Raw genomic sequence first — 11,534 nt, forward strand, 5'->3', positions numbered from 1 at the left:
ATGGTTTTAATGTGGTGCATTTTAATGCACGTAGTCTAAGCCGTGATAAACTTGACTTAGCTAGGTACGTCTTTGAAGAGTCTGCAGTGGATGTAATTTGTGTTTCTGAGACTTGGTTCCATAGTGACCTTCCTGATTTCAACCTGTCTTTAAACGGCTACAATTTATTGAGGCATGGTCGTATACTTAAAAAAGGGGGGGGGGGGGGGGGGGGGGGGTAGTTCAGTGTACTGTAACAAAAGTCTGAAACTCAAACTGTTAGTAAAATCATACAACTGCGAATCTGAATACATAATTCCTGAAGTATCTGATGGCGTGAATAAAGTCTTACTCGCATGTGTTTATAATCCTAATAAGGGTATAGCTCTAGATACATTATTTTTTGACCTGTCTGAATTTGTGTTAGATTATGAGCGTATTCTTATCTGTGGTGATTTTAATGTAAATATATTAGTAAACGATCCCAGTAGTAGTAAATCATTGGACCAGTTGGCAACAGCAGGTCTTTGTGTTGTTAACGAAACTATGCCAACGAGGTATGCAAATAACTCCCCACCTAGTCTCCTTGATTATTTTATTACCTGCCGACCATGATTTAATATTTTGTTCTCTAGATGTTGTGATGAATCGTCCAGGTTTAGGTGCTACCTTTGTGTATCGTGATTTTAAGTCGTTGAATGTAGATTCTTTGTTTTCAGACCTGAGCAATATTTATTGGAATGAATGTTGGTTTCTTCCCACTGTTGATGATAAACTTGACTTCCTCAACAATAACTTGTCCATGTTGTTTAATGTGCATGTTCCACTGTGTTCTGTAAATATGGTAAATAGTTCGTGTCCTTGGTACAATTCCAAAGTTCGTTCTGCCATCAGGAAACGCAATAAGTCTTATGCTAAGTGGAGAAAAAATCAAACGGACACTTCTTGGAATCGTTACAAGGAAATTCGAAATGAAACTACTGCTATAATAAGACAAGCAAAACGTTGGTACAGCTATTCAAGACTAAATCCGTCACTCCCCACGAAGGAACTGTGGCGCAATCTAAAAAATCTTAAAATACATAGCAAAGAAAGACCCGAGTGTGAAATTTACGTCGATGAGCTGAACGAATATTTTATCAGTGCCAACAACAAAAACCATTGTGCTCCCGTGTTGAAGGATTTCATGTCTTGTGCTAGTCCAAAACACGAGTTTCGATTTATGGCAGTTATCGAAGTTGAGGTCCTGATGGCCCTGTCAAAAATTAAGTCTAACGCTATAGGGGAAGATGAAATCTCGCTGAAATTCGTCAAAATAGTAATTGATTTTATAATAGGCCCTCTGACTCATATAATAAACTATTGTTTTACCAGCTCATGCTTTCCAGCAGTTTGGAAAAAAGCTATAATTTTGCCAGCTCCGAAGAAGACGAATGCTACTTATGCTGGCATCTATAGACCTGTCAGCATACTGCCTGTCTTTTCGAAGGCTTGTGAAAACTTAATGGCTGCGCAAATTTCTGCATTTGTGCAAGAAAATAGTCTGCTTTCTCCACTACAATCTGGCTTCCGACAAAAACACAGTTGTTCGACGGCAGTGGTCAAAATACTGGATGATATTAGAATTAACTTTGACAATGGCGACCTGACACTTCTTTGCTTACTCGACTTCTCAAAGGCGTTTGACTCAGTGAATCACAAATTGTTGTGTCTGAAGCTCAAACATTATTTCGGCTTCAAAGACAGTACGGTGAAACTTATGGTTAGCTACCTGGAGGGTAGAATGCAGAAGGTTAAGTCAAACAAACTAATATCCCGGCCTAGATTTGTGTATGCTGGTGTTCCACAAGGTTCTGTCCTCGGTCCACTGTTATTCAGTCTCTTTGTCAATGATGTCTTTCCTGTTTGTCAATATGTGAATATCCATGCGTATGCTGATGACATACAATTGTACCTGTCCAGTCGTATTGGTCTCGTTGAGGATTTATGTTTCAAAATAAACAGTAACTTGTCTGCTATTTCTGTTTGGGCTGCTGGAAATTCTCTATGTTTAAATGCGTCAAAGTCGTATGTATTGCCTGTATGTAATAGTGTGGTGTATGTTGATTGTATTCCAAAACTGTGGATAGGTACCAGTCCGCTTAGTTTTACGGATAAGATAAGAAATATAGGTTTTATTCTTAACTCTAAACTTACATGTACTGACCACATAAATAAGGTTGTGAGCAGCGTGTATGCGATACTGCGTAAGCTGAGAGTTTCTGCAACATTTACGACACTGGAAACCAGGCGTAAATTAGTTCTCCAACTAATTATGCCAATCATCACCTACTCTGAGGTAGTATACATTCACGTTATGTATATGGGATTGGTAGATATGAGCACATTTCTGCCTGTCGAACAAATATCCTAAGTTGTAGTCTTGAGAACTATTTGGCCGCTAGGAATTGTATATTTATTTACAAACTTACTGTATTTAAAATACCTGTCTATCTCTTTGAGAAGCTGATACCAGTAAGGTCACAGAGACACAACAGTTTTATTGTTCCAAAATTTACTTACCTAGCATCATCAAGACTATTTTTCATTAACGCAGTAAGAGTCTGGAATTCATTACCTGAGACCGTAAAGAGTGGGTTAAACAGATTCAACTACAGGACACAAATCTACAATTATTTTAAAAATGACTGATAGCATTGTGTAAGGGCATTAAAATTTTCTCTATCTCTCTCCACTATTTTTGTTCTATTCTAATATTTTTTTTTCTTTTCTATTAATTAAGTCATACTCGTTGTTATTGTTAAGTTACATATATTGTATTTTGTTGTTTAATAAAATTTGTTGTTTGAGAAAATTTGTAAAAATTAAAATTTAAGAAACTTGCATAGTAAAATAAGTATTGTAAAACAAAATATATATATATATAGTTGAAGTACTATTAAAATACATAAGTCTTACTCTGTACTACTGAAACAAATTAATTAATAATAATAATTAATAATTGATTGCTCTTCTACTAATACTATACATTAACATTTTTCCTATTTTCTTTACTAATTTTTAGTTATTTTCAAATACATACTTTATACATATTAATTTATTGTACAATTAATTAATCAATTATACGTACATTATAGCCTAGGGTTGGATAGCTGGCGAGGCCTAGTCTCCAGTCTATCTTTATGTTCAGCAGGCGGAAAGGCCTAGTTTCCGCTCTGCGTCAATAAAGGCGTTTACCATGGTCGGAAAGGCCGAGTTTCCAATCCATGTTCTTTTCATAATTATGTTGCTGTGAAACGGGCGGAAAGCTCTAGTTTCCGCTCCGTACTGCGAACGAGCTGTTGGGCATGGTCGGAAAGGCCGGGTTTCCGATCCATGCTCGTAGCGTCTCTCATATGCTAGTATCTTGTTAGAATGGCGAGGCCCAATGGCAATCTTATATGTGTTTTTTGCAATGCTCGTGTAATAAACTTTTGAATTTTTGTAAGCTATTGCAGCTTCTCATTTCTACGGGCAGTTCGTTAAACATTTTTAAACCTTTATAGTACAAGTCTCTCTTTTGATTTTCCGTCTGGCAAAATGGAAGTTTAAAGTTATCCCTGACTCTGTTTTCATAGGTGTGAGTGTCACTGCTGTACCTAAAGTTATCACTCAAGTATTTCGGAAGGGTTCCATTCTTTATATTATAAATAAACTTCATTGTATGGAAAAAGATTAGTCGTTTCACATTTAACCAGTTTAAATTGTTCAGCATTGATGAAATGCTGGTATCGTATCGGGCATTAAGTATGTGCTTATTTTGCATTTTTTGTAGCCTCTCTATATACATACGTCTCAGGTGTTATAAACAGTATAGTGGGGCAGTATATAAAATGTGGCTTAATAATTGATCTGTAAACCATAATTTTATATCTTCTACTTAGATGTTTACATGTCCTTTTCATAAATCCAATTTTTTTCGACGCTTTGTTGACGGTATACTCAATGTTATCATGGAATTTTAATTTATTATCAGTTAAAACACTAAGATATTTAATTGTAGAAACCTCTGTAATTTTCTCATCCCTAACATGTAAATCGTGTCGCCCTAATCTAGTTTTATTTGCTGAAGAAATTATCATATAATTGGTCTTTTACGTTTAACATTAGCTTATTTTTGCATAACCAGACATATAGTGAGTCTAAGTCATTTTGCATTTTATGAGTTGCTGTGTCCAAATCGTCTTCACTTATAGTCAACAGTGCATCATCAGCAAACAGTCTTATCTTACAATACCTGATTGATGATAAAATATCGTTGATGTAGATATTGCAAAAAATTGGTGCTACTACTGAACCCTGTGGAAGTTCAATATCTACCGGCAAATCCTTAGACAATACTTCTCCTATAACTGAGTGTTGCTTTCTATTGGTTAAGAAGCTCTCAAACCACTTCAGTTCTACCTCTTTAATACCAATTTGTTTCAACTTATAAATCATTAGTTTTCGATCAATGGTTTCAAAAGCTCTTTTCAAGTCAATAAAAACTGTCAGTATTACTTTTTTACTTCTCATGTCTTCCTTCCATTGAGAAATAACCCAGTTAAGTGTCGTTTCACACGAATGTTTAGCTCAAAACCCTGACTGCTCTTTCATTCATTTATTTTTATCTTCAATATACTCCATGAGTTGGTTTTTTACCACTGTTTCTAATATTTTCTCCAGATTTGGCAGAGTATTGATCGGTCGAAGTTCTTCAGCTTTAACTGTGTTTTTAATTTTTTTGACTGGAACCACTGTGGAAACTTTCCATTCATCAGGTACGATACCATCTTTATACTTTTGTTGATCATAATTGAATAAAAATACCCCAAGTATATTAAAGAGTCTTTTATTACTCCTTCAGATAATAGATTCTCCCACCAATTTTATATTTAAATTTCTTGACAATTCGCACTATGTCATCAGTAGTTACTTCGTTAAATTTAAATGTGCTATCAATGTTATTATAGTTGTTATCACTATATTCTATATTTTCAATATTATTATTTATTTCCACTATGCAAAGTAGGTATTTAAGACCTCTGCTATTTGATTTTTATCTTCAATATATTGACCACCATGTTGTAATAATGTAATATCATCTTTTATACTATTATAGCAAACCGTCTGTTTTAAATATTTCCACATTAACTTGCTATCGGACTGGTTAGTTATAATTTTATTCTCCATATATTCAATTTTTTCAGTTTTATCATTTTTTTTGTATTCTTTTTTAATACTGTAGTAGTCTGACCATTGGTGTGATGCTTTTGCTAAATTGTATGCCTCTGATTTTCTTTTATTTAGTTGTGTCAGTTCGTAGTCATACCACTTATTCTTTATTTTAATGTTTATTTGTTTCACAAACGTTAATTGTTGCAGATTGTTAAGCAAGTATAGATCTAGGAATGCTACCATTTCCTCTAAATCAAGTTGATCAAATATGGAAAAATCGTAACATCTGAGCAGATCAATTAAGCTATCACAACTATACCGTTCCCAAGAAACTATTTCTGATACCACTCTGAGAGGGATTTGATTTCCTATATTAATATTAAACATTATTGTTTCATGATCAGATATTTTGTGTCGATCAAGCCTCTTACATGCAATATTTTTCACATTTGAATATAGGAGATCAATCTTTGTCTGAGATTCTTCTGCTATTCGGGTATTGAAATCTACAAGTTGGTGCATGGAAATGGAATTAAACAACTCATTCAATTTCACACTGTGTGTCGATACTTTGTTCATATTAATATTAAAATCTCCAACAATTACATTGTTAGACGTTGTATCACATATGTTCATTACTATTGAATCAAGATAGTTGATAAACTCACTATCACTAGTACTTGGGGAGTGGTATATAACTCCAATTTTCCATTTAACCTCAAGATTTTTTAATTGCACAATAATACACCATATATTTGTATTCATGACTTTATTATATTTTACCATGAATTCCAGCGAGTTTTTAATGTTCATAACTACACCTCCGGTGTGCCTACTATGTGAATCACATCTAATTGCTGTAAACGATGTTACACCTATTTCAGCATCCCTAATTTGATCTGTTATGCTAGTTTCGGAACAAAGTACAAGAGCTGGGTCAAATAGCTCCACTAGTCTGTCGATTTCAAGTTTATTGTGTATTAAGCTATTAACGTTTAAATATATTACTTTTAAATCTTCTGATTTTTTACTTATAACACTTGCTAGATTTGGTTGCTAGTAACCCTCCCGCTGGTTTTGTATTTTCAGTTTTCTTTGGTAGACAGGGCATTCCTTGCTGAAAATGCTATGACCTGTATCGAGTTAAAAACCAAGATCTTTATTTGCGTCCGCACAATTTCCACAGACAGGATTTTTTACCTGTGTACTACACTCATCAGATTTATGTTTACCCAAACATAGACCACATCTTAACTCCTTAGTGCATGTATTTGCGTTGTGATTGTACCCTAAGCATTTGAAACATCTTTTAACATTTAGCCCATCATATACGTCACACTGATCCCACCGATGTTAATTTTCTCCCGTTTTACACCGTGCACACCGAGCTATTATTTCTTCTTTGTTTAAAAACTTTCACACATTTTATAAAAGCATTGGATTTATCTATCACCTTATTAATTTTCATGTCAGTGGCATCTATCTTGTTTAGGTGTTTTTTTGTTACGCCAACACTTTGTTTTGATTTTGGCTTAACAATAATAGGCGGGACACTTTTTAAAGCATTAAGCTCGGAACACTTTGACGACTGCAACTTCACGACGTAACGACAGCGACATCATTTTGTCGACAAATGTCGCCTTGAAGCCAGCTTCTTAAACATTTTGAAGACCTCAGCGACATAGCAAACAGCTGATTTTAAAGTTTGACATTTTGGTATATTTATTTCACAAATTGTGTATTTTTATTTAAGTAAATAAGAAAAACATGAACAATCAAGAATATGTGATTAATTTTGCGACAATTTAATTTTGCAGCACTACATCTACTCATTGTCGCCGGCAAAAGTAGAAATAGATTTAATTTGGCGACGTCGACAATTGCAGTCCTGCAGCCAAGATGTCGTGCTGTCGTCAAAATAATTGTGTCCGTAAGAACGTGTGTATTTAAAATTTGACAGATGCTGCTTGTCGCTTGCTGTCGTCAAAGTTTTCCGAGCTTTAGTATACATTGCATTAGCATAGCAACTTTTTTCACCCTTTTTAATTATCTCCTCTCTTTGCTTAGACAAACCTTCAGCTGATTACTCTAAGGGCCGGTTACTCAATGTCTGGTTAACACTAACCTCCGTTTAAACATCATTATCGACGTGTTCGGCTCCATGCATATAACATGGAGTCGGTAACGTCGATAACGATGTTTTACCGGAGATTAGTGTTAACCAGACATTGAGTAACCGGCCCTAAGTAATCTTTATTAAAAATGCACAAGTTTTCGACCCTCTTAATTAAATCATCTTTCTCCTTATTTGCTTTTTTTAAAGTCTCCATTATCCTCTTAATTTCTTTCTCATTGTTAGCTACTAATTCCTTGATTTCCCTATTATGATTGTTTAGTGGGCCTTCGAATTCCGTTTTCTGTTCGCATATATTTATTTTGTTGCTTATCATTTGTTTGAGCGCATAATCAACATTCGATATGTATGTAACACAGTGATCACACATGAATCTCAAGAAGGGGCAATTTACTAAACCTTGCAAACAGTAGTCATCTATAGATGCACACGCTTTGGTTTTGTGATAGACTCTACCACACATACCCGCACAGTGCAATCCAGTTTTATCTCTTATGCCTTTTCGGCACTTTTGACACTCTTCCATTATTCACTCAGCCACCGCGCTTTTGTTTACTGTTTTGTTTATTTTGTGCAAAGGAAGGTGGAATTAGAAAAATTATTATTTAGAGTTCAACTCTTGAATTCAATCTTTTTCACTTGTTTAGAAATATTTCATTACTGGTATAGAGTCACTATCTCGTAAAACCAGCAGCCGAGTTTATACATGAATATAAGTTTGAAATATCTCGATTTATAATAAATTATTGCAGAACAATCAAATGCACGTCTATTCACGTTGACACTCTCTTTTGGTATATGAATAACGTTCGCTTAAAATCGATCTCAAATTTTGTACAACGGCTTTATCAACTTGCAATGTTGTTTGTCCAGACAGCTATAAAAGCTTTGCTTTGCAAATTTCCAAAAAAACGCATAGTGCATAGGGGGATCTACCTCTACAGTTGAGAAGTAGATGTCGCCCTATACACTAACTACGCTACAGCGAAAATGGACGACACGCCATTTCCTTAAATCAGCGATGGCAGAGAGCTTTTACTCTGCTCGCGCCTATACAAATGTATAGAAAGCTTAAAAGGGAGCAGGCAGTGCCTATCAGTGCTTTAAATGAAATTAATTGGTGCTCGTATGGACGTGCATACATATGCATATGCATGTGTGTGCATCAATCTATTAATATCGTTGAATTATTTTAATATCTATTGCAAAATTTTCTACAGACAAGACTAACAAGTAGAAAATAAATAAAAATAAAAAAACTTTTTAATGTGCGTGGTTTTATAAATGGACTAACTTGGATAAATGGAAAGTAACTTTTGATTTTGAAATTTTTGCAAAAGTCATTATAAACAATTTATAAGATTGAAAATGAAAAGCGTGGGGCGCATGCATGTATGTATATTGGCAGTAAGAGCTAGTACCGTCCGAAAACCTTGCAGTACAGATATACCAATAAAACCGTACAAAATAAAAGGAAAAGATACGTTTATAAATAAACATATACACAACACATACACAAAAACGGCACTCACGGACACAATACATACGAGGGATTTTGCGAATATTTGCATTCGTTATGCGAATGATTCGCATCATTTTACACATTCGCATTCGCATCAGATGATACGTATGTTTTGCGAATGCGAATGTGTACATGGGCAGAGTGTCCACACTAATGTTGTTGAAATGGCTCTAAGTCTGTCTAACGAGGGTGCGGGCAATAACCGGCCTTTAGCTTCCGGCGCTAAACGGTTAAGTAGTATATCAAGCAACATTGATGGGCCTTTAACAAGTACTGCTAAAAGTCGTATAAGCAACCTAGAAATAATTTTAGATTCCTACAGCGAAAGCAAAAATTTGAAATAACAGCTCACTGGAAGGCCTATCTTAAAGAAAACCGGGCTGATCTCGGTGAAAATCCTCTCGATTGGTGGAAAACTAAACAAAAATACGCGCGGTATTGTCACTTGCGAAGCGAATGAATTTGGCGAAGCGAACGGTTTGGCGAATCGAACTAAAAGGCAGAGAAGGTATTAAAAGTGTGCGCGATGCGAAGAACTTGCACAAGCTGGTAAAAGCGAACACTCTTAATGCATATTTAAGTTGCGTCCGCCAATCCATTCGCTTCGCCAAACCGTTCGCTTCGCCAAATTTGTTCGCTTCGCAAGTGACAATACCGCCCTACGACAAATTTACCAATCTGGGTCGCACATATTTGAGCGCTCCACCCGCCGTTCCAAGTGAGCAATTCTTTAGTGCAGCCGGCCTTGTATACAAGCCTCCAAGAAATCGCCTCATGGGAGAAAAGGCAGCAAAATTACTTTTTATGAAATATATAATTGCCATTTTGAACTTTGGCTACAAGATTAAGACACTGTATAGGTTAAGTACTCGTTCAATGTTATAATAATTTACAAAATTTTTAAGTAATAAAAACGATGACTTAACATTCGCATTCGCGAATGTGAAAAATATGGCATTCGAGACATCCCTATTAAATACACAAAAACCGTACACATTGGGAAGTTAGCTTACTCTCAATTCTGTCTAACGAGGGTGCGGGCAATAACCGGCCTTTAGCTTCAGGCGCTAAACGGTTAAGTTGTATATCAAGCAACATTGATGGGCCTTTAACAAGTACTGCTAAAAGTCGTATAAGCAACCTAGAAATAATTTAGATTCCTACAGCGAAAGCAAAGGCTCGGATGTAAAATCTGGAGACATTAAAAAATTTGAAATAAAAGCTCAATTGAAGGCCTATCTTAAAGAAAAACGGGCTCATCTCGGTGAAAATCCTCTCGATAATGTTATAATAATCTACAAAACTTTTAATTTTACGATGACTTAACATTCGCATTAGCGAATGTGAAAAATATGGCATTCGAGACATCCCTATTAAATACACGAAAAACGTACTAGACTGTCTCGCTTAGATTTCGGAATGCTTACCAATTGGGAAGTTAGCTTACTGCCAATATAGAAGTATTACATATATGGGCGCATGTTAAAGACTTGAATAGATATGGAAAGTAATATATGTACATATGTACCAGAGATCGAAAATAACCGTCACCAAGTGTCTCGTATGGTGTTTACCACTGACGCAAACACTCATCTCTCAAGCAAAGAGTGTTTCCCACCGTGGCAAATCACTCTGTGCGATCATTTTGTGTTTTCCGTTGTGGGTTATTTATCAACTGCTAAAATTGGGCAAAAACACTTTGACAAGGACTTTTAAGGGCCGGTTACTCAATGTCTGTTTAACACTAATCTGCGGTTAAATATCGTTATCGGTGTCTTAATTTGTGGGTTATTGTAGGACTGAAAAATATAAATGGGCGTAATAAGTGGAAGCAAAGCGTTAGGCATTTCTTTACACGACATATACGTATACATTAGGGCGGGTCAATTTTTTTTTCGACATCGTTCCTAGCAGATTCGGATTCTACACAAAATTCTAAGAAAAAAAGCCCTTTAGACCATAGCTCTAGAATCAATTTCGAGCCTGCGCAATTTTAAAAGAAAATATTTTTAATTAATACTAAGTCCATAATCAGATTAATATTTGTGACCTGCTCTACGAAAAGGGAGCTTACGTGCGAAAACTAGTTTTCTGTCAAAAAGCTGTTAAAAGTAAGCAACTCGTTTCGTCAGTTTCTCATTATCTCGTTAATTGTTCTCCGCGCCGGACGTCCAGTAAGTGTTGTTGTTGGTTCAGTAAGTGTTGTTGTTGGTCCAGTAAGTGTTGTTGTTGGTCGGAATATTATTATAGTTCATCGCTTATAATTCAATGTATTTTGTTCATTACCAATAAATTATATTTTGTCGTATTTTTACTCTTCTTTCTCTATATTTTTAGTACACTTCTAAGCAAGTTAGGATTTTCTGCTTTTCACCACGTGAAAAAGCATCTCATCTTCCATCCGAATCAACCAAAAAGTGAAAATTGATTTTTTGACACCTAAGCCCCCTTTCCGTAGACCAGGTCACATTTACTAAAGTGTTAGGAATGTTTTTTTTTTTTGTAATAAAGAGTTGTGCTCGGGAGTTTTGTGATACGAAAAATTAATTTCTGATATCTATTTTTTATTTAAAGAACCGCAAGATGGCGCTTCAAAGCATATCTACTATATATTTGTGGAAGTATGTATGTATGTATGTACCAGGTTGCAGCCTGAACGGATGTACAGAATCGAATAAAATTTTGCCAAAGTATTGCCATGAC

The 11,534-nt window shown here is 35.4% G+C and overlaps 1 protein-coding gene across 1 annotated transcript; it reads right to left on the reverse strand.

Moving 5' to 3' along the window:
- Positions 1 to 2,896: 2,896 nt before the first annotated feature.
- LOC118734238 lies at positions 2,897 to 6,744 on the reverse strand. The gene is made up of 2 exons (XM_036463960.1): positions 6,376 to 6,744; positions 2,897 to 6,308 (listed from the first exon to the last, which is right to left on the reverse strand). Exon 2 carries the CDS (start codon positions 5,986 to 5,988, stop codon positions 5,017 to 5,019), a length of 972 nt encoding a protein of 323 aa, XP_036319853.1. The 5' UTR covers positions 5,989 to 6,308; positions 6,376 to 6,744; the 3' UTR covers positions 2,897 to 5,016.
- Positions 6,745 to 11,534: the final 4,790 nt, after the last annotated feature.

This window comes from Rhagoletis pomonella, unplaced genomic scaffold (genome assembly GCF_013731165.1).
Source record: "Rhagoletis pomonella isolate Grant_MI unplaced genomic scaffold, Rhpom_1.0 Rhpom_scaffold_00002, whole genome shotgun sequence".
NCBI lineage: Eukaryota > Metazoa > Arthropoda > Insecta > Diptera > Tephritidae > Rhagoletis > Rhagoletis pomonella.

What these genes read in the sequence shown, in the direction of transcription:
- LOC118734238 (XM_036463960.1), bottom strand. Translation starts at nt 5,988, where the DNA reads ATGAACATTAAAAACTCGCTGGAATTCATGGTAAAATATAATAAAGTC.